General features: G+C 31.8%; 1 protein-coding gene across 3 annotated transcripts in view; it reads right to left on the bottom strand.

Moving 5' to 3' along the window:
• The window catches only part of LOC123696702 (rho GTPase-activating protein conundrum), a 69639-nt gene that overhangs the window by 15636 nt on the left and 28363 nt on the right, over nucleotides 1-25640 (bottom strand). The window contains exons 1-2 of one of the 3 annotated variants that reach the window (XM_045643075.1): nucleotides 14175-14223; nucleotides 3331-3569 (exon numbers count right to left, since the gene is read on the bottom strand). In XM_045643075.1, the coding sequence (XP_045499031.1) occupies nucleotides 3331-3569; nucleotides 14175-14208 (273 nt within the window). In that variant the 5' untranslated portion in view covers nucleotides 14209-14223. Of the gene's footprint in view, nucleotides 1-3330; nucleotides 3570-7980; nucleotides 8036-14174; nucleotides 14224-25640 lie in introns of those variants that run through there. The other 2 variants (XM_045643067.1, XM_045643059.1) reach the window with 2 other exon arrangements.

Genomic DNA, 25640 nt, shown 5'->3' with positions numbered 1-25640 from the left:
ATGTAACTAGTAAACCAATTCCGTATTGTACCAAATGTAGTTGTATTGTTGATCTGCCTAATTTCTGAAGTCCATTTAACTAATACTCCTTAACTTAACTGAATTATGTTTTCTCCTATTTTTTTAACCTATACAAATAAAATAAAGAGGTAGTCCTCTTCCTAAGGTCTACTAGACATTTCATTTCTCATTCGTACCAACGTAAAGTCAAACCTTCTAAGGACTAGTCTATGTCTAAGGACTACAATTAACTACCAGAGCATCAAGATATGACTTGACTAGCGCCAGGCCCCTGCAGTTGACCATCTTCTCGCACACTTTATGCCGCATGGTGTCACAGATCATCTTGTTAACACACACCACACAAGCACCAAGTCAAACACATACTGGATATCATATTGTTCGCTTTCGAAATTCGCCGGACGCCAGGCAATTTTCAACGTCCGTTTGCACAAATTAATTCATTATTATGTATATTTTTGCCTAGCAATCGAATGCCTGTATATGGCACGCGTCCGTCTCAGAACATTTTTTCACCGAATTGGCTCGCCCTACATTCTAATGACGTTTCTCTAATGGCTTAATTATCTCTTTCGCTCCGAGTTTGAGGCATTTACGACAGTTTTCAATGTAGTTTGTTATCAAGGGTACATTTTTAACATGAAATTCTACCAAGGTAGGTACACAATTTAAAAAGTCAACGTAAAATTATCCCCATCTTTCACATTTTACAATAAGTAGGATACTTTCATATTTGCAATGTGATAAGTAAAACTTCGGATAAATAGTACTTATCGTCTGATATATTATACAATGCTATGTCATTCTGCCATTTCATAGTTAGGTATAAGTAATTATATTTTCAAAAAACTTTAATTTCTAAACCGTACCTACTGTAGGTAAGTATACCTTAATTCTATAGCCACTACCCCGTTCGTAACTAAATTCAGCATGACACATAACTTCCAAGAACATCCAAATATATATCGTTCACAACAAAACCATTACATGTAAGTGCTGATTCAGTAAATCATCATTTTTTCCAACCATTAACCCAGCTTTAGCTCAAGATGACTCGAGCTACTATAATGACAAAACATTAGTGCAGTATGTCAGTATGTTTGAACACTTGACATTTTAAAAAATATGGGACAGTATAATAGCCATTTTAGAAGAGCCTCTTTGAAGTTTGCAATCTTCAGTAATGTTATTGTGTACATTTTTTTATATAAGAACTAGCGGTCCGTCCCGGCTTCGCCCGTGGTACATTTTTACGTTTTCTCTATATAAGAACCATCCTCGTACTTCAAGAAATGTAATAAAAAAAGAATTAACGAAATCGGTTCAGTTGTTCTCGAGTTATGCGCTTACCAACACATTTTGCGATTCATTTTTATATTATAGATGTATTAGGATTGTCGAAAATGCTTCTATAACACTCCTTGTCCTTTTATCTTTATGATAATAAGCAAATTTTGATCTTTATATTGCTTTTGGGAGAAGATTTCAAAGTTCTAAGCACTGTTATGTTCTATTTTATTTTTTGGTGTTTTACAATTGATCTGTACAAACGTCAGGAAAATGAAATTAATTTCTTCAACATCCAAGATAAGATTAACCGAGAAGCATAATCAAAACAATCATATTCTAAGTCTATCTATAGTTCCAATCATTTCTAATATTTTGATTACAAAATTGGACGTCCAGCAATTTTCTTATAAACTAATAACGAATTTTCGCACAGCTGTTATATTGTAACAAATTAGTTAACTACTGTGATAAATTATATTTCTATTGTTTGAATAAGATAATTCTAAGACGAAAAACAATGCACATGGTACAAATCCGATAATAGTCCATTAGAAAACGTAATTACATTTACACCAATCAAATATCAAAATAAATGAAGATATACTTCGTGCATGTATTGGCATTCTTCCTATTTGCTGAACTATTGGTCTGAGTGAAACATGCAAATATCAATTACTTATTTATACATGTACATAAATTGAATACAAAACTATATAATTTATACAATGACTAATTGTACAGCCTTCGGGTGTCACTCAAAAAAAAGTTGTTCCTAACTAAATGCTTCATTTATCGCAACATATCTAGAATATTCATAAGCATGAACATTGAATGGGAGCTTTCGAAAGATCATTACCTACTACGAGCGCACACTGGTTAAACCAGTTATACATTAACGGTGTTGAGAAAAATCATCCTAAACTTGACACTCGGGTGACGTATTAAGTCCACGAAGCCACTGTCCCATGATGCCTATTATGAGGAGATTTCTTTGATTAGATCGTATCGGATTCGTTAATATTTTGTGATATGTATAAGATGTGACAGTATTCTCACTTTTGAGGTTATAATTGGTTGGGAAATTCTTTATGCTTTATGCATTTCAGTAGAGTTGATATTGTTGGCGCTTTTACTTTATAACGACCTGTTTTATGTGTTTTTAGGGTTCCGTACCTCAAAAGGAAAAAACGGAAGGATCACTTTGTTGTCCGTCTGTCCGTCCGTCCGTCCGTCTGTCAAGACCCTTTTTCTCAGGAACGCGTGGATGTATGAAGCTGAAATTTATATCAATTACTCAGGTCTACTGTCCCTTGCAGCTGAGAAAAAATCAAACTTCTAAGCCAACGCAATCAAAAGTTACAGCCGTTTATGCCGCAAATTTTCGACACTTGCAAGGGAATCAAAACCTACAGGGTGCTTCCCGTGAACTCAGAATCTTGAAATTTGGTACGAAGCATCGTCTTATAGCATAGATAAAGGAAAAATTACGAAAACCATAAATTTTTAGTTACATCACAATATAATATATTTTTTTTAATAATTTTAAACTTACTACCCATTTCCTCATAAACGCGTAGAGGTATTAAATTGAAATTCATACCAAATTATGGTATTAAATACGTAAGTAGTAAATAGGTATTAAATAGGTACGGAACCCTCGGTGCGCGAGTCCGACTCGCACTTGGCCGGTTTTTTTTTATTGTTTATATTGTTACAAAATTAATTACATTTACACGCTTCTAAGCTTCAAACCTTTTAAAGCGCTTAGTCTGATGTTACCAATACTTCATTAAAGATTATTAAAACCTGTGATTAAAACTATTGGACGCTTTGGAGTTTGGACATTCTGAATGACGTACGACAGGAGAACTTTATATCTAAATATCGTTTTTTTTTTCATTAGTTACTTTACCTTACATATATCGAAATGCTTCTTATTACACTTATCTACGTGTCTATACCTATCTTATATGCATGACATTCAGAAACCATTTCACTATACAACAAGCAGATACTAACCTCCAAATCACGGAACACATCTCTAATATCTGGTTTCTTAGCCCTTGTCGCAGCTCGTCGTCGCCTCACAGTGCGGTTGAGCCGTCGCACCCGCCTGCGCACCGCGGCTGCCTGCTCGCGGGGCAGCGGGGACACAGCTTCACCCAGCTGCGCCTCTGTCACCTCCAGGCCAGCCTGGAACGGCGCCGCGAGGGAGCCCAGCCCGGCGGCTTGTAGCCACTCGGTTTCTAGTTCGCCTTCTGTTAAAGAATAACGTAATTAGTTAGCTGGTAGTAGTATTTTCTATATTTGAGAGTTCAATATAGTTCAGTATATACGTTGAAACAATTCAATATCAATCTGTCCGTGAATACATTCAGGGTAAAGTGTCGGAATGAATCATGGATAAAATCCATTTAAAAGTCTTTTCTTTCTAAGCTAAATAGTAATGAAACTTGAACAATTAAAATATTTTAAACAACAATGGTAGACTCTTTGTCACTAGAGTATTAGAATAGAAATCATTTGTAACAAGAAGGAATCCACGATTGTTATTATAATTATGTATTATATTTTTTAGAACATCTTTTGGGTTGTTCTACGCAAAAAACAGTAATCATATAATTTAATAATTTAAAAATCTTCACAAGAACTTAACTACATAATATGTATATGAAACTTCAAGCTTCCTGAGAAATAGATATTTACTAATCGTGGATGATCTCTAAACACAAAAAGCGAAAATTAAGGAAGCGCAGTTCGCTTGTCACGCAAAAAACATACCATAATACCCATAGTAATATACAAAGGAAACAAATGGCAATCTAAATAATAACTTCAATTATTAATACATTTTTCAATGCAAAAACATCGTCCTTCAAATGAATATCAGGTTCTCTTTTTTGTGACCACACATCAACCCAGATCACACAAAAATGAACCGTAGCATACACACACAGTAGCTAAAATGCTTCGATTCGTATGAACTATACATGGTGTTTTTGCTGTCAATACAAAGTACATATTCGCTGTACAAAACATAACAAAAACTAAAGGTGAAGAGCCTCGTTTTTATATCTATTATAGTAATATTATTAATAAGTATTATTATTTGAATACGACTGTAATAATTAGAATCGTTCGGAAATGATATAATAATTATTTACTCGTGTTAGAATTATGATAATTGCGTGCACTATTTGCAATTTAATATCATTCAGAGGTTTATGACTAATATTTTCAAATGACTTGCCAGTTATCTTCTGTTATACGAATTACCTAGATGTAATGTTGAAATTATTATTTTTTATAGCGACAAAAGTTATTTAACTCTCATCATAAATAATTTCCTGAGAGGAAAAATAATGGAATTGCATGGGTAATTGAATTAAATAATTCATGCAATATGCTATGATGTCCAATTGTTTATAACATTATCAGATTACAAGAATTTACACGTAAGTACATACATGTTCAAAAACCACTCATTCCCCAGAATCACCTTAAATCGAATAATTGTTACAAATTCAAGTCAACAACCTTAACATAAAGAAAGTATGACTCGAAATGTTAATCCCAAGAAAGCTAAATTAATTATTTTAATAATAAAAACAAAATTATTTGGGTTATGTTGTGAACAATGAGATCATAAGTTCAAAGAAATAACGGTTCGGTTTGATCCTACACCCACGGCTTTTTGGCTAATAAATTTTATAAATTACTAGCTGCTCCGCGCGGCTTCACCTTCGTGGCTCCGCTCCTGTTGGTCGTAGCGTGATGATATATAGAATATAGCCTTTCTGGATAAATGAGCTATCTAACACTGAAAGAATTGTTCAAATCGGAACAGTAGTTCCCGAGATTAGCGCGTTAAAACAAACATACAAACAAACTCTTAAGCTTTATAATATTAGTATAGAATATAGATAGAATGACTGCCGTTAGAATTTAGATACTTAAGTGGTTGCTAAAATTGATATCTATTTTCTTTGTTAAAATTTTTTATTGAATTGTTAAGCTGTGTTTTTTATTAGGTATTTTTTATGAGTGGTTTTTAGAGCCTCATTTACTAAAATAACATTGAATATCCTTTGTCTTTAATTCAATAAATTCCATAGATAAAGTTTAATGACACTACAGCCACCAAAAATTACTATTACACTGAGCTACAGTTCATTAATATAATGGAGTTATTTGTAGATGACATGAAAAACGATCACTAACCATAGTGCATTTAATTGTCTAACAAGGATGCAGCACACTCATGCCTAAAAATATCAATGAGTCAGTGGTTAACGCTCGTCTTTATAAACACTAAGCAAATCCTTTAAAGGATTTTCATAAGAACATGGCATGTAATGCGAGTTATCCTTTTGGAATAATATTTTGGCTAATGTATAAATGTTCTATGTTTTTATTTTTATAATAAAGCAATGTTACTGTAGCCAGAACGAATTTAAGGATACTTAGTTTAATTAAAAAGTTCAATTGTATCCCTTCAGATTGTAAGTATTGTATCATGACTATATTACTGTCACTATTTATTTTTGTGTATATTATTAGTTATTTTAAGTAATCTCGTACACTTTTATCATAAATTTTACCATAATAAGTCGAGTAACCAAAAATCACATTCTAAAATAAGGTGCATATTATAAAAATAAAGCTAATTCCCACTTCCTTTGTATGCTTCAAACTATAGTTTTTGTAAACTGAACATAAATATATAAACTGGTCTGATTTATTTGCTGTCTGTACAAAATGGTTTTCTTTTGTTAGTCCATTTATTTATATTTTATACAGACGCGACGGTGATGCAGGCCCGCGGCCGTCTCAAACGATTGAAAATATTATTGTTGACTGGAGTTTTATTATTCTTTCGGTGACAACTTCCTTTAATAAAATCTGGATTGTCAAGACTGATATTATTTAGAGCCGAGTAAATCATCAGAAGGGTTCCTTTCCGTCGATGTAAAATTAAGTAATTGGTTGGAATAACGTAGCTGTAGAGGTAAAAAGCCCACGCATTTTAAGTTTCTCTCCGCTACTGTACAGAGTTTTAAAAGTACTTACTTTGCCTTTTTAACCGACTTCAAAAAAAGGAGGAGGTTATCAATTCGGCCGGTATTTTTTTTTTTTTTTTTTTTTTTTTTATGTATGTACACCGATTACTCCGAGGTTTCTGAACCGATTTACGTGATTCTTTTTTTGTTCGATGCGGAATGGTGTCGAATTGGTCCCATAAAAATTTTATTCGGCTAGGCCTAGTAGTTTTTATTTTATGAGCATTTTTGTCTGTACTCGATGACTTAATTTCAATGTAGCAAGTAACTTTGATTCACTTCCCGGTAACCGATTGAGCTGAAATTTTGTATACGAATGTAAATTGGATAGCGATGAAACATTATCATGACATGGAGCTGATCTGATGATGGAATCGGAAGGTGGCCATAGGAACTCAGTAATATATTGACTCAACTTTATCGAGTTTGGGCTCGTTTGATTCGTGTTGAAAAATACACTAAAAAGTATTAAATAAAAATAACTGCGTTAAAAACAACCGACTTCAAAAACGGAAAAGTAAGAAATAAAAAAGATTTGATATTATTAATTACTACATATTATTTTTATGTGCTATTTATTAAATAGGTTTGAAGTCGGTGCCAAACACTAAGCACTTAGTATTAAGCCCATGCACCGACATCAAACCTTTTTAGTAAATAGCACATAAAAATAATATGTAGTAATTAATAATATCAAATCTTTTTTATTTCTTACTTTTCCGTTTTTGAAGTCGGTTGTTTTTAACGCAGTTATTTTTATCATTTGTATCCTACAACGCATCTCCAAAACAGCTACACTAATTTTTATAGAATTGGCAGAAAGCTGATTAATTAAACAATAGTTAATCAGTCATTTTCATTGACTTCTTAATTTAGTTTTATTTAAATTTAAATGTCCATTGCACTTATTTTGAAATGCTTAATAACTCAGGCCCCGGAATCACAGGCAATAGAAAATCTATTGTGTCGTAGACCGATCGGGCCGCTCGGGGCTCAATGGGTTCAAGCCGGCTTGGAGTTAATAGTAACACGTCTAAGCAAATGCATCCAATGATCGACAACCATGCATTTTAATAACTCAGGCCCCGGAATCACAGACACAATAGGTAGAAAATCTATTGTGTCGTGGACCGATCGGGCCGCTCGGGGCTGAATGGGTTAATCGTCTTATACGATTTACCCACAGGCTTAGCGTCGACAGTATAAACTAGTTTATATTATTAAATATTAATCCTTCTTAACGGGTTGAAAGACCACCCAATTTAACAATTACAGTAATTAAAGAAAGGATAGATAGTAGTGACAATATAAATGATGTGTTTACTTTCAAGACGCGGGTGAAAAGTGGCTTATAAGTTCTACCACCTCAAATAATCATATGTACTTATGCTATTATTTCGTAACTGCTTGCTATAAAATAAATAACGATATTTGTTTGAAACTATTTGAAGACAAAGCGGACGCGTAGCCATAGTTTATTACTGATAATTTGATAATTGCATAGCGTTTATTTAATGCAATATAAATACATGAAATCGAGTGAAATCCATAATGTTAACTCGGTCGACGACTCATCCTACTTAACGGATAATTTCATTATTGTACTCACCGATAATGTATTTGGCGTGAAATCGGCATAGTGCTCCCATGACACACATTGAATTCACTATTGTCTACCTATTCAATCGAAATCGTAATATTTTCGCGCCCTTTCCCCTCCAGTTTTACATTATCTGTGACTTAAACGCGCCAAAAAATGTTTACTTATATGTACCTAATTAGTTTGAAAATGGAACGTTACGTTTAAATTATGAAAAAATTTCAAGAATTATTTACAAATAATGGTTCGGATGATAAACAGAGCTTACATCTGTTAACCTATGCTTTCTGTTTAAAAATTCTGTGAACACTCACATGATTGCAAACTGCATTACGATCGGATGAACGTTACAATTACTAATATCTTACGTTCAAGCGATGAATAATAGACGAGTAGGTTGTCCCGGAATTTTAATTTGATAAGATATTCTTTAGCGTGCTGATTCAATATTCATAACTCTTTACAATGTAAGTACTTAGACAATGTGCCAAAATCACGGTCGCTACCTACGTCATTGATTTGGCATTTGTTTACGTGTTGATAGTCTGTGGTGCACAATACAATTTTTCGCGCGAAAAGTCATATGTGATACTCTGTGGAGTTTGGAGTATCCCGCGTGGCGGCGTTCGTTCGACTGCGTAAGCGTACTTCGCTTTAGTTTATTATGGACTTATATTTAGATCAGATCGAACACTCAATATATTTAAATAGGTAAAATGCATGCTTCCGAGAGGTTAAATGCCCCATTGTACATGATTCACAGGAGTTAGAGGAAAATTCAAATAATTAATTACATTAAGGAATTTTTGTATAAACCCGATATGGTACGGGAGCTACCAACGTTTTAAAAAAAGTCATTTTAGTATAGTTGGGTTTTTGATATGCTGTTTCTCTTGCTATTTCGGTTACAGTCCGGGCTGTCTGGCTGGCGGTAGTGGTTGCGTTTATTAGTGCGCATCTTATCTGCACAGGAAGCTATACTTAACTTTAGTCATTTTTTAACGCGTAATTTTTAATCTTTTGCCTTTAGATAGATCCATCAGACTTAATTTTTTTATTGCAAGACGTTTTATTCGTTGTTAAATGGGTGCCATACGCAATTTTTTATTTAAAATAATTAAAATGTCATCGAAATAAGTGAAATTACATCAACATGAGTCCGCTTAAAAGATAAGTAACTAATAACTTTATTACTTATATTATATTATCCTTTTTTAATACTTATATTAAATAATTAGTAAACTAATATTTTTAATAGATGCTTTCATATTTATTACACTTTTGGGTATTAATATGAATTTGATGATATGTATTTGGTTTTTATCAAGTTTACATTTAACGTCCTATTTGAGGTTCGTTGGGAAAAGGAGGCACCATGCTTACACCATGGTAGATTGTTGCAAAAAATTGTAAATAGTAAAATGAATATTATATATAGTATATGTAACACAGTGATTACTTATCCTTCACGGGGACTCATGTTGATGGAATTTCACTTATTTCGATGATATTTTAATTATTTTGAAATAAAAATTGCGTCTGGCACCTATTTAACAACGAAAAAAACGTCTTGCAATAAAAAATGTATATCTAATGGATCTATCTAAAGGCAAAAGATTAAAAATTATGCGTTAAAAAATGACTTTAAATTAAGGATATTTTCCTGTGCAGATAAGATGCGCACTAATAAACGCAACCACTGCGGCCAGCCAGACAGCCCGGACTGTAACCGAAATAGCAAGAGGAACAGCATATCAAAGAACCAACTATACTAAAATGCTCACTTGTCAACGTTGCTACCTCCTAGAATAATAATTGATAGGCGTCAATCGCAACCGCAAATTAGAGTTTTAATTAACCACTTGTATCATAATGTATTTTACAATTAAAGCGTGAAATCTCACAACAGTTTTTCACCGTTACTTTGTGTAATGTTTTGGAGGCAATCAAGAAAATTGTAATTAATCACATCCCAAGAAATCAATTTGTTAAATGTTACATCTATCAAGTGACTCCATAGATTGAAGTTGGTCTTTCTAAGAAGAGCTTAAAATAGTCCAGTTATTTATGTCAATACAACGACCACGTCTAGACGAGTTAAATATATCAAATGTAAATTTAATTACCCACCTTCTTACATTACAATTTATTCAAAACTTCATGACGCCATACAATTTGAGAGACTTATCACCTACGCGGAGTACGTAATCTATTAAGAAAATATTTCTTTTTATAACACAGACTTTTAAATACATTTTCAAAGTGAACTTTGAATGAAATTGGACGTTAAATTAAATTTTGTAAAAATATAAAAAAAAAATCTACCGCAATTTAAAGCCTTTGCGACATATGGGAAAAGCACGAAATTGTATTTTATCAAAACGTTATTGCCTATAAGATATATTCTTCTCCATGTCCGCAGTTATAATAAGTATTTTAATTATGGTCTTAGGTGAATATAATAATATGTTGTTGTAGTATTTCGATCAAATACGGTCCTTGAAGAATACTTGTATACGTAGTACATTATTATTAAGGTTTAAAGACATTTATTCCCATTAAAAAATATCATTCGTTAGTTAAAAATGTGAGTGAGATTATTAGTGTGTGATAATACATTGTGACTGGCTAAGCTGCAGCGAGTAACTTACATTAATTCAGTACAATTTAGTACTATAAAAGACAACCGATATTAAAATTATTTTGGGATCGCTTGAATCAAGACATGATAATTGCACTAATAAAACTGTAAAGCCAACTTTGGAGTTGTTTACGGCAATTTTAATTACTTTCACGCATTCATTCACAAAATTATGATGTACATAAGGGTCTTGAGTCTCTGACGTCATACAGATAATAAATATACCGAAGTACCACAGATATCGTACACGTGATTTCATTCACAACGTCTTGGCGCTAATTTTAACCTCATACATTTTATTATCTACTTATGGTCTATTTATAAACTTCATGATATTGGCCGCCAAGAAGTTCACTTAGTACGTTAATATTACGTGTTTTGTACAGTGTGCATATTTATCGATTATTCAGGACTGCTTGCAGGACCTTGGCGAAAGAAAGCTCCTAATAAAAAATATTAACGAAATTTGAAGTTATCATGCATAAAAAATCATAATAAACAAGCTACCAACAATCAACATAGAATTGACATTACATTTACATTTTTAGCGTTCGATAGATTTCAAATTGATAGATACCAAAACAAAAAATTCAAACAAACAGCTGAGAAGGCAAATAGGCAACGAATGAAATAAACTATCAATAACACTTAAAAGGTTTTATTTACCTTTAAAAACAATTCAAAATTGTAGCTATTATAGGAAAAGTAATGAATTTCTATGAATTCCCTTCGTTTAAACTCTAACCAATAATAGTCAAAAGATTTGCGCAAACAACTAATCGTGTATCCCTTCAATTCACGTGGTCTACGTCACGGAAGTAAATATGGATTATGGGTGTTATTGCTAAACTAAATATAAATAGTTAACTAAATATAACCCGGCGGATTTGCGAATGGAGTGGCTCACGTGTTTGTTGCACTCTACGTCATGGTATTTATTATTTATTTATTTATTTGGAGATCTTACAGAAACAATTAAACCTGTGTAATATATAAATTAATGACATACAATGGTAACATTAACAATTGTTTCCTCTACGTCTCACAGTGAACATAAATAGAAAAAGTAAAAGAAAAAAAAAACTCACTTGTACAATAATTGATAGGTATCTGTTGCAAGGGAGAAAAATACTTAAAACTAACACAGATTTCTGAAATATTAAACTAAGGGAAAGCATTAACTAAGCATGTACATGATTATCCAACGTTAGAAAAATTATACATATAATTGAAAAATTATACGTATTTCAAATAATCGAAGGGTATTTCGTAATAGATGATATTATTATCAATAAAAAAATGAATCATGGATTCTTTATTGTAAGAAATATGAAAATACCTTTATTTTCATATTTCTTCAAATACGAACAAAGGCGTAAGCGCAATGCAATGGCCAATGATGATTTAAAATTAAATTAAAATATGAAGTTTTAAATAGACACAAGATATAAACTTAGTAATAAATATACGATTTAAACCAACCAACTTGGCTTGTGTACTGTTCCTAGGTACTTAGGTACACATAACACATAGGCCATAGCATCTTTACAATAAGCTTTTGAAGATCCATCTCTATTAAACATATTCTATCTCAATCAAATACTTAACTTATTAACCGTCTATCGAAAAATAGTAAGTGTTCTTGATATTATCATCAAACAAAACACGGCCAAAAGAATGTATCCTCTAAGGTATCCTCATTCTCTTCAAAACATCCATTCCACGCCTATATACGTGACAAACACTGGTAACCACTTATAATACTATTATTATAAAAACTCTTAGCAATTAGTAAAAAACTCTTTAAACATACCAGACACCATGTACTGTAGATATTCATCCACTCTATATCTAAGTATCACTACCATTTTCACTAACTTCACCACTATACTGACCACATTAAACTGAAGGAATAAGGAACACGACAGGAAGATAACTTGTCAAAACATAATTAGATAATGGTAACTAATGAGTTTATTGTTGTTTAACGGTATACGGAAAAATAAGGGATTTGTTGCTATGTATATGAATAATATGTTATCCTTTGAATAAATGTATAGAATAACTTTGCATTGCGTGGTCATTAGCAAAGTATGCATTTAATCTTAATTAATCTCCTGTCGCCAGAGTTTGTAAAAAATGTTTTTTTTTTGTTTTGGAAGTAACAAATATGCGAGTTTATTACAAAGTAATAAAAAGTTTTCTCTTTTGTGTCTATATTTTTTTATGTTAGAATACTGCTTTCATAATTCATTTATTCATTCATGTTAAAAAAAAATATACCTAAGCAATAAAAAGTAAACACTAAACATAAATTTCGATGTAGGTACTTAAATACCTGCTGTACTTATATAACTGCAAAGAAGACCCGTTATCATCTTCATATTCTAGATGTACTAAAAAAAACAAATATTTTATCATTATTTTTTATCTCGACAACACAATACAAAATGATAATGACAAGATTACAAAAAATCAGGTATTGAACGTAAACAAAAACAAAAAAATAAATTATGCTAATGTTTTTTCCATGCAGGATGTTTATCGAGAGACAAATCATGTGAGCTTCCTAAGATAAGTGAAGTGTTTTTAGATTATTCGTGTTATTTTTATCTACGGAACTACGCACGTGCCTGTGACTGTGAGGTATTGTGAAATACTTTAGAAATTACGTTATGATCTCGTTGAAGCGATAATTGTTATTACAGTTTATGCCTGATGGTTTTATTAATGGTTTTGTAATTTCCTTTTAAAAAAGTTAAAAAGTTAAGTTGTGCAAGGCTAGCTAGCGTGCATTAGCACGTATTGGGCCACCTCGCACCTGGGATGGTACCAAACCCCTACAAAATATCACTGTGAAACAGTATTACCTATACGAATGCTATTTCTGTTTCGTACGGTGATTAGGGGCGCCCTCTCCTTTTTCCTCAGTCATTACACTCCTATTTTTTCATCGTCAATCATTTCCTTATCCCTGTTAGCTTAACAATTAGCAAGGTAGAAGCTCTATCTATGTTACTGTTAATACCTTGGTTACTGTAACGGTTACTTACTAGATGAACCACTATCTCGGTTAACCCCTCTTACAAAAAATTATGTTACCTTTACCTACTCTAAGGATGAAAAATAAGTTTCTTATTAAAACCGCAGAAAATTACGCTATAAAATAATAACCCACATTTTCAGACCGCAAGTAGATATGAAAAATAATGCGCAATTTGTTCATTAATTTATATTTACAACGAATTTCTCATTTACAGTTTTATTATTTAAGGTTTTCTAAATTAAATACAATAAAGTTAAATACAATTTTAACTAAAATAAGACTAAAATAATAAGAAATCGTGGTGTTAATTATTCTCATAGGAAATTAAGAATATAGCCAATTAAAGAATAGTTAAATAAAAAAATATTCTATACTTTATATATTATGTAGACCATATTAAACTAAAATGTAAATGATAAGAACAATAATTTGTGGTCAAATAACCAAGTGGTTTGCATATCATAGTACAGTTATGAATAAAACAATGAGCCAATTATATCAAAGAGAAACACTTACTCAAATAATACGGTGCTGCTCGAATAATCAACATTGTGAAGCTCCATTCAAATTTAAAATCAAATCAAATTCAAATCAACAAGTCTTGAATAAGACGAGCGATCTCAACGGTAATCAGAAGTTGACTGTTTATTATTTGCGTATTGGGAATAGAATATCATCTTATCTCTAAAGATTACATCTGTGAAATAACTGCGGATTTTCCTTTGTTAAAACGTCATGATTACACATAAAAATTGTTTGTGAGTCACAATAATCAGTTTTTTAACCGTTTGACAAGTCGAGTTTAAGAAGATTGTCGTCAGTTAAAATAAATAAATAAAATTGCTAAGGGCCGATTTTTCAATGCTTGGTTAAAATTTATCCGTCCAATAAAGTATTACACGAACATTTTAAAATGCCACCTGTAAACTGTCATATACGACTAATTAGAATACCATTAGAATACATTTTTGAAATAGTAGGTAGTGATTCGATTCGACATTATTCGATGAATAAGTTTTAACCAAGGATTGAAAAATCAGCCCTAAGTAAAATTGCATCACATTTTTGAAAACAGTTGACAGAGGAAAAACCTATTTAATAAACAAAAGAAATATTTCATGCTCCAAAGCATAGGTACATAAAATATCCATAAACGAAAGCCTTAGAAAAATATAATTATAATTTTTTTATTTTGTTTATAAACCTCAAGAGAAAATAAAACCTATATCTAAATACATAAATCCATAACAATTAAGTAAGTACATAGTATTAAAATAATATGCACATAGACACTTCATAAAAATTATAATTTAAATAAAATAAAACAAAATGTAACAATAACCACATGCAAATATATTTATTCGTAGCACATTTACATAATCAGAGAAATGATAAAAGATTTAGCACAACGATAAAGAGCGATGGCACCATTTTATAAATACGATTTTGATTTTAACATCCTTGCTTGTCTATTAAACATCCTATTTTTAGACATAAAGAAAGATAAGAAATATCACATGACTTTAAATTGTTTTTCCTTGTTCCTTGTGTTTTATTATAAAAAATATATATTTCGACATTGACGCTTTTACCGCATTTTAAATTTTTAACCCAAATATGGGTGTAAATATTCATATTAAATGTGAAATTTTGTTAAAGTAATTAAACCATGTGATACAGTTTCACAAGAAAGGTTAAGTAGGTGCTTCGAAGATAAATTATTTCTTTTTGTTTGTCCAAATCATTAGAGGACAAATGGTTAAAGTTCTGTCAATAATTATATTCTACTAATATTATAAATATGCGAAAATTTCTGAGGATGTGTTGTGTGTGTTTGTTACTCTTTCACGCAAATACTACGGAACCGATTACAATGAAATTTAGTACACATATAGAGGGTAACTTGAATTAACACATACCTAGGATAGGTTTTATCACGGAAATCCCACGGGAACGGAAACTATGCGGGTTTTTCTTTGAAAACGCGGGCGAAGCGGCGAGCGAAAAGCTAGTTATGAAATATGCAATACAATGTGTGTAGCGGCAAGTTAGATAATTAATTAAAAATGTAATTAAACCTATAGACCATGATGCAACGAAATTAGTTTTGGGTTCTCACGGTCGAGTTTAAATGTTTATTGTAATTTGAATTATGCAAATGAACTAACTGTAATGTTGAACATTTAATTTCATGTAAAATATTGACTTTGAAACTTGGTTGTGCAAAGTGAATTGAGAATTTAATTGATATATTACAGGCAGTCTGATTTCAACCCACATAACCATAAATATAAATCAAGACCTTCAAATACAGGAATACAGTATTATTTCTGCGTTTGGAGCAGTACCACAGGCAGTACTGCATTTGAAGTAGGTACACAAATATACATGACGTTTTAATTAAATTATAAACTTAGTTTTACAACTTTTATTCCCTATTAAAGTATTCTATAACTAACTTAGCTAATACGGTGGTCGAAATCCGACCTTAGCATAATAAAGACTCATTTGAAATCCATTGCACGTATTATGAAGAAACGTACCTATTCGATGAATCTGAACAATAAAATACCAAATACTATACAGGTATCATCGAACATTTAAAAAAACTTACAGAACAAAACATTTGATATTATTAATTGACTATACCGCGACTGTACAAAAAACAATTTTTGGAGAACAATATTTTAAAATACCAACGAGAAAACAAAACGCATATTATTTTTAATTATTAATTGGCTATATTTATTTATTATAGAATTTTCATCACGACTGTACAAGAAACAAATCAAACAATATAAACACAAAAAGGACGCACAGTTGTACAATCGCGGTCAGAAGCCCAAATATATATTGTTGGCACCTGAGCAGAATGGATTACTTTTAACTGGCAATCGTATGTAACTGGGTATTGAAAGCAAGTCAAGTTTACGTGGTAAACATTTGATTACCTATTGCGTTTTGTAATTTTCAAGTTTTAGTACTTTCTGTTTATTTGAACGAATCACGTGCTTCACATTGCTGTTGTACTATATGGCTATGTATTTCTTGGTCTATGTAAAACGGTTATAAAAATAATAATAGGTAAATAACATCTCTATTTCACCTTTGTATAACTTTAATAGACTCTGGCCCTCCTGCTACGTATAAACCTGTGCTGTATTTTATTGCCATTTGAGTTATATCATTTTTTTATATATTTATCCCGTGATATCGAAGAAAAAAGATGAATACACTATACTTTTGCACTCCTCCAAAAATGGTATACAAAATTATAAATCACATTCTTAACTTATCATCTGCTACATAGCAACCAATAAGTTATTTCATAATATTCTACACAGTACATAGGTATTATATTATCTGTGATTCTACATACCAACGTGCTGGCAACTGGCAACACTGGCTGCTTATAAAAACGAACGCATCCTACATATTGATGCATGCCTCTGGAACGTGGCTCTGCACTTCCTTGATACGTGAACCATGTGATACATTTAGAATTATGTTCGGTAAAGTATAGAATATCGATTATTTGTATTAAGAAAATTTATTTAACGATAGATACACCTAAAATCGAAATCATTAAACGGAAACAAGATCTAAGACCAAAGATTTTTCATCAAGGCATAGGTAATAACATTCTAGCTATGAATACTAGGAAGTCGATTAAAACGACAAAAACATATCTGCCTTAATACGTTGATCAAACGCAGATAGTGATAGAAATTATTAAATTCATAGCTATTCATCAAAAAACATATTTACTAGAAGATCAAACGCAATGAAAACCCAAAAAACGTTTTCAAATACATTTCACTATATAAGCGCAGTTTTTTTCATTTCATTATTTTAGCCGAAAAATTAATTACTGATAATAACTACAAACATGTCCGATAACAAAAGATAAAAGGTCCATTGATAAGAACTGATGTTGGTACTTGTCACTGATGGGTTTATATTAAGATGTAATTCGATTAATTAATTCAGATCAACCCTCATGTCAATTATTATAGTAAATTCTACAATATCATCGAGGACCTTTTAAAATTAAGAATAAATGATTCTTGTTCATATAAAGCTAATAAATAAATAGATCGAATCTCCTTTATATCTAACTTAAAACAGCAGAGCTTAAACTCAAAATTTAATTCAAAACCTAATTCCCTTAAAAATCAATTTTCTATACTCCAAATAGAACATCCATTTCCCATAAGAACCAAGGGAATCGCCTCTATAAATAATCATCGATACCACATAATTGTTTGTCTGTCTCACCGTGGGCACACCCGTGACGGCTGTTCACCTTTCTTACGCCCTATTGCGATAGATAGGCCCTTTCACTGTTCACACGATTACCTTTGAACGAGGAAATGCAAGTAATTCTTCTAATATTGATGGTCAAAAGTTTATTTTTTTGGAGTTTAAGAGCAATCATAAATAAGGCCTGTCATCATGTAAAACTAATATTATTTATTTATTGAAAGAACAAAACATGGGACATATCGCAGAATCGAACTAAAAACTATTATTTTAAAATCTTATATATAAAATTCTCGTGTCACAATGTTAGTCTGCATACTCCTCCGAAACGGTTGGACCGATTCTCATGAAATTTTCTGTGCATATCGGCTAAGTCTGAGAATCGGCCAACATCTATTTTTCATATTATGTACGGGTACCACGGGCGAAGCCGGGGCGGACCGCTAGTTATCTATAAAAAGGTCGATGGGAAATAGTTTGGAAAAACATGAAACGATACAAATTCGAAGTAACGACTGATAATAATTAAGGCAAAGCACCTCGTATAGGAAACTAGAATGAAATATTTTATTATTTTCTTTTACAATATTCAAATCTATAAAATTACACGTACCTATATAGATGTCGTGGTCATATCGTAGATTTGATCATTTCATGATATGAGTGGCCATTTCACGAAATGGTCGCATATCGTGAAATGGCCAACATAGTTTGATCAGATCGTTAAATCGTCAACGTTTCACGATTTGGTCATCCACATTTGGCCAGATCGTATAAAATATAAAGAGTCCATAAAATATCAAAAAATTTCAGAATAACTATATTCTAAAAACTTGTTTAATGTCATTTAAGTTAGTGCCGCGGCAGCGGCCGGCGAATGCCAGAAGCGAATCGTTTTTGCAATAGAAAACAGTTAGGTTAGGTTAGGTTACACTTTGATAAACAACGCACGAGCCGAGCGAGCAAAGCGAGCGTGCCGCGGCAGCGGCCGGCGAGTGCCAGAAGCGGATCGCTTTTTAAAAAACAAACAATTATAATAATATAGTAGTAGTTTCTTAAAATATTTTATTTAAGTCGCATTTTTTCTTAAATACATATAAGATATCCACATTTTCCATAGTACTCGTACCTCTTCGTCGTAAATTCTTTGCTATGACTTTCTTCATAATATTGTTATTAAACGAATTATGAAGTTTTTAACTGCGAATAATTTAATTTTCGCCAGCGGCCGCCATCTTATCACATAAACACAGAGCTTGCAGCGCCTCTACCAACGATTAATGTAACTATTTTACGATATGATCAAATAATTTTGATCATTTCATGAAAAAACCGTGCGTTAATTGGCCATATCGTGAAACGATTTCTTATCATTGATCTGCCCAAACCACATCATGATGTGGCCAAACTAAATTGGCCATTTCACGATATGCGACCATTTCGTGAAATGGCCACTCATATCATGAAATGATCAAATCTACGATATGACCACGACATATATAAATCAACATATATAGCAACCTCATAATAATATGTCTGTGTCTGTGGGGAGCAACAATTTTTTTATTACATACATCTTCACTTGTCAAATACGCCTGCCTGTATTGGATTGGATTACAGATAATAGCTAAAAAAAAACATCCGTCTTAGACAAATGGCAGAAACGCTAAGGAAGAGAATCTGCAATCGCTACTAATAGGCATTCAGAATACAGTTTCTTTTGACCATAGAAAAAATTATCATAGAAATTGACCTCACACATATACTGAGCATTAACCACTAACACTGTAACAATTGCAAAACACGACATTCATCATTGTTTGTTTGACGTGATAGGTATTTAAACAAACAAACGAACTTTTGATTGGCGGTCACATCATTGTGCAAGTTGATTGATTGTTATATATACGAATAGGAACGTCTGATGAATAAATTTTTGTTCCATATTATATTGGTTAATGAATTTCAATTCAAGTGCGTTAATATATTTTAATTCACAAATTTGAAGAGACATGAATAAACTTTATTAAATATGTCAGTTAGATTATTTTTAATTTTATATTGTAAAGTTAGTGACCTGTTCTATCTAATAAATGTCCTTCGTTCTAAAACAAATTTTGTGCTAAGAGTATTAATAAACTTAATCTCTTGTGCTTAGTACCTACGGATTAATAGACTAATCCATACTAATATTATAAATGCGAAAGTAACTCTGTCTGTCTGTCTGTTACTCAATCACGCCTAAAACTACTGAACCAAATTGAATGAAATTTGGTATGGAGATATTTTGATACCCGAGAAAGGACATAGGCTACCTGCGCTTTTATTGCGAAATATGTACCATGGGCGAAGCCGGGGCGGACCTCTAGTAAGTAATAATTGTTTCTTTATTCCAATAGTTTCTTATCACAAAGTTTTCTAACTGAAATTAACAGGTTTATCTATAGTTTTTAGTGCATAAAGCCTTATTCGTAAAATTGGTTCATTGTCTATGTCAAATAGACTATGTTCTCACGCGAAAGTGGATGTGTGTGGGAGCCACATTGTCTATAGATACCTTGAGCTGGGAACGTCTGAAGAATGATTATTTGTTGATCTTTTTTCTATTTGTATTAAAATATTTAAAGTTAATAATTAATACTGCCGAAATAACATTAATTAATTGTCATAATGAAAATCTATACTAGTAGGTAATACAGAAGAGTTTGTTTGTTTGTTTGAACGCACTACTACTACTACTCCGATTTGGAAAATTATTTCAGCATTAGATGGCCCATTTATCGAGGAAGGCTACAGGCTATAATATAATATCATCACGCTAAGTCTTTGTCTGTTATCTATATGTTATTGGAATATATTGTTATCAATAAACATTTAACATCTATTTAAATCCTTAATTGTCACGCATGTATTGTTTATTATGTACTCAGCTACCTACTTATTACCGTAAAGTGGCATAATTTTAAATAATCGTAAGTATCATTGATATTTAAGTAGTAATTACTTTATAGGTACGCATAAAGACTTCCGATGCAACGTGATTGTAGACATGTTTTATAATATTTATTTTTTATTAATTTGACAGTTCAATGTACCACACCAAGTTAAAAATATTTACAAGTATACAATACACGGATTTAAACAGTACATAAGGCATAATATAAGCAATAAAAACTATAAATAAATCTACGTAGACCCTACAGTTTATTTATTCAAAACATGAAGAAAAAGTGAAGAACTAGTAGATTTTACCTTGATGAGGTATGCTGCATATGCATTTTACATAGGTACCTAACTTTCAGACAAAAATGTAACCAATTGTAAAATGTTATTAAGAAACAGGCAATACAACAAAAAAAATGTTGTGTGGTTTTATGAAACCACGGTAAAAGTGAAACTTTTTTTCACACTATAGAGATTTAACTAAAAATGATCGTATTTGTACGATAATTATCGTACGTATCGTGCGTCACGCGACATGCGCTACACAGACCAAAAAGTTTGAGACGATGTAATAAAAGTTTCACTTTAACAAACATCGTATTCTATGTTTAAGAATAACCAAACAAACCAATTCACAATTACCTTTTTAGCAAAATTTATTTAACAGTTACGTCGTTATTAATTATAGTACAACACATTAATTCAGCCGACTATATCATATTTCCACACTAAATCACGACTTCATCTGAATAGAATACAAATTATTCCAAGAAAACCATAAATAATACAATATAATTCTTAATCTTCTTCATACAATATAATTATGTAAATCGTTTCAAAGTTCAGTCATAAAATATTTAGAATTAGCTTCGAACTCGTCTAACCTAAACTTATATTTGGATAAAAATATGTTAAAACAAACACATGGTACTGGATGATATCATCAAACATAGCAGTGTCATAAAGAATACAGTTGGCGTAATAATAATAATTAATTAATCCTTGAATCTTGATAATCTTTATTTTGTCATAAAAGTGTATATTCTGTACTCTCCTACTAGCTATTAGTGTTTTATTAATTAATGTCTTTTTATGTACGAGTAATAATTGAGTACGAGAATATCCATACTACAATATTATAAATGCGAAAGTAACTCTGTCTGTCTGTCTGTTACTCAATCACGCCTAAACTACTGAACCAATTTGCATGAAATTTGGTATGGAGATATTTTGATACCTGAGAAAGGACATAGGCTACCTTTTACCACGGGCGAAGCCGGGGCGGACTGCTAGTTTTACGATAAAGACGACGAATCAATTGCAACCATGCAACCTAATAAAAGTACATCACGAAATTACGCTCTCATGTCCTAGAATTAAAAATACTCCACGACATCCCTTATTACTACTAATTATGTATTCCGTAATTCGCCCTTTCTCAAAGTGTAATCCTGACAAGCACATTATACGCCTAACTTCCGCTCCTCATTAGCAAACGACAGTCATTTCAACCGGACATCCTTATACTTTCAACATCAGGTTATCGCACCCTTGACAAACAGCCTTGAAGCGAAGATTATGAAAAATACATTAACATAATATCTGATATTATGAAACTTATAATTTCTTAGAAATTCGTATTTTTAAGCAGTTGCGTATACGAATTCTTGCGATAAATGTGTAGAAATAAAACATTGCAATGTTTACGAGGTTTGAATAAATTGTCTTTTTGCTTCATTATCTCGCAATTCTTATTTACTGTAGACCATAATATAAAAACACATTAATAAAAAGAGAATTAATTCTAAACATTTAAATGTACGTCAATCGTAATAACAATTAATTGGTATGATACATTCTTACGCTATCTGCATCATACAATATTCAAGTGGAATGTCAATCACGTTTTTATTGGTTGTTTAGATTGCAGTCAATTTTATAGTCATTATTCTTAATTTTCTTATAAATACTACTGTTACGTCATCGAATTTAGCATAGTAGGTACATGACTGTAAAATTACACGTTTTAAAAAGACGCAATAACTGTGTTATCAAGGTGTGATCCGTTTACATTTTACTGTTTTCAATTTATTCTACTTTCAATACTACTGAATGTTTTTTTTTTTCATATAATATGTAGTTACTAATTATTAATATTTTCTCTCCTCTCTCATTTTGTTCATTATAATTAAAAAAACGACGTGTGGCACTCGGGGACTGCCGCGGTAAAGCTATTGCATGCTATGCCTTCAAGCCACACCTCCGCCCGTCGGAGTGGGGAGCATGAGGTTTTTCGTTACGGAATTTCTGGATTCGGTCCCCGCGCTCAAGGCCCGCGATAGAAGCTATGCAATAGCTTAAAAAATACACGTCATCTTTTGGCGGGAAATAAAAAAAAATCCAGGGGCAACAGATAATAAATAGCGTACAAAATCAGGTAGCACCAAGATGCACAGATAACACACACAATACGTCATTGTTTACAAACAATCGATGACTCTCACCCGCCAAGTCGCTGATGATAATTCTTTTCAGGGTTACTCAGAGTCTCTTACAAATGATATGATTTTTTTTTCGTTAGTGTATATAGCCTACACGCCAACGTTAGTGTATATAGTGTGTAGGCCTACACGCCAAAGTAATCCCTACACATATAGTGTATATATGTGTAGGGATTACTTTGGCGTGTAGGCAAACTATGCAATATGGCAGATTATTGCTAATCTCTAATTAGCATGCTCCAATTTTCGATTTTTTTTTAATTTACAAAATTTCAAAAATTCCTTAATGTACAAATTTCAGCCACTCAATATTAATGAAACTTTAAAACAAGGTGGAACCATATTTACATCGAAAAGAAAGTAAATACATAGTTAGATGCATTCTAGATGATAAAAATATTCTAAAAAGTGAAAACAAAAGTTAATTTATTTATTCCTAATGGCTGCCGTAACAAATTTACATAATGTCTATAACGAATCGAATTTTAATTGACGATTAAATTAAATAAATGATAAGAGAATATTTATATGAGAGACGGTTTCAAAAATATACATTTAATAAATAGTAATAAAAATAGTTTCTTCATTAATTACTTTGTCCGCAACTCGCCCTTTCCATAGAAGATATACCCTGAGTTGTAAAAGTAATACCTGAAACAACTTTTCGTAATTGTAATCTAGACAATTCAAATCACGCAAAGTTTTAAGCCCTTTTTATAAGTCAAGCCATAAGTCAGATAAATGTTCAGGTATTTTTCAGAACAGAAACTTGCATAAATGAATTATGTAATGTTCATTGTTTTATCTATTAAGGTTAAATTGAACAAATACTTACTTTCACATTACTAATAACAGATTAAAAAGTAGAACAAGAGGCTTTAACATTTTTATAGCATCGTAATTTAATGTCTATAAATAAGGAAAAACCTATACTTCGAATAAAGACCTTGATATAACCAAGGTTCTACATTACCCATTCACCTTAAATTTAGATCATGACACTGTGATCTAGGCAATTAAATTTGTTCCGCAAACAAGGTCCAATATCTAATGTTAACTGAGTTTAGAACAAGTTTTTGTGTTAAGTAATAAATTTATAATAGACAATTTTGATTTGGAGGCGTTTAAATCGGTTTAGCCTTTAGGTATGAGCATTTATCGGCGTTTACCTTCGTCTTTTTAATTCAGAATAAATACAACTTGAACCATTACTTTTCATTTTTATCTATCTATTATCTACATTAAAATTATTCGTTTTAAGACTTCTTTTTCTTTGTCCTTCGTTTACGTTTTCACGCCTCTACCATACTACATAGACTAACATTTTTACCACTAATTAAATTCATTTGGATTTTACTATAATAGAGGATCATAGATCTCACTGCGTCGTTAAAACTATACCTACTCATAGAACATTTATTTTCAACAATTATTTTCTCTATGTCGGCTCTTAACTTCCATAGACTAAATTACAGATACGACAAGCGGGGTAAGATACGTCCATCATAGATCCATTAAGATACCTAGTGCACACTAAAAGTTTTGCGTTTCTGGCCATCCATAAATGTTTGAATTTCGAATGTTATATTTTTTTAACACATGAAGTCTCATTAGTTGATGAAAAAAAAATTTGGCGGGTAGCGCTTATCAATTTTTTTTTATCTCAAGTTAAAGTTGGTTGTCCGTAGCAAAAACGGAACTAACACGAAACAATTTTAGGGCGATGATTTTTGATGATTTTAAAAGTTCGCTTTCTCCGAAAGCTTGCACTGCTGGCCTTCAAAATACTTTTGGGAGGGAAGCACCTCATTTGAGCACTGTAAGGCATTGATATGCTGAATTTCATCGCGATCGTGTTTCTCTCTATGATGACATTCGTGAAGGTCGACCCTCAACTGCGATCACGGAGGAAAATATGGCTACCGTCAGATAACTAATTTAAGAAAATTGCCATATCACTTATTAGGAGATTCGAGGACATTTGGGGATTAGTATGAGCCAAATTCTGAAAATTTTACATGAACATTTCAAAATTAGGAAGCTTGGTTGCCGTTGGATTGCTCCCAAACTCACTCCATTACAAAAACGACATCGAGTAGATTGGTGTTAAGAAATGCTATTAAAGTACAATTACGGACATTCTAATGCCGTGTATAATATCATGACAGGATATGAAATATGAATATTTGGTTATATTTCAGAAATAAAACACCAATATTCTTTGTGGGTGTTTGAAAGTGACAGCAAACCAACCAAATTGAGGCAGGCGAGAAGG

Source organism: Colias croceus, chromosome 1 (genome assembly GCF_905220415.1).
Source record: "Colias croceus chromosome 1, ilColCroc2.1".
Taxonomy (NCBI): domain Eukaryota; kingdom Metazoa; phylum Arthropoda; class Insecta; order Lepidoptera; family Pieridae; genus Colias; species Colias croceus.
The sequence above is the reverse complement of the archived record's forward strand: the minus strand, read 5'-3'. Positions and strand labels throughout refer to the sequence as shown.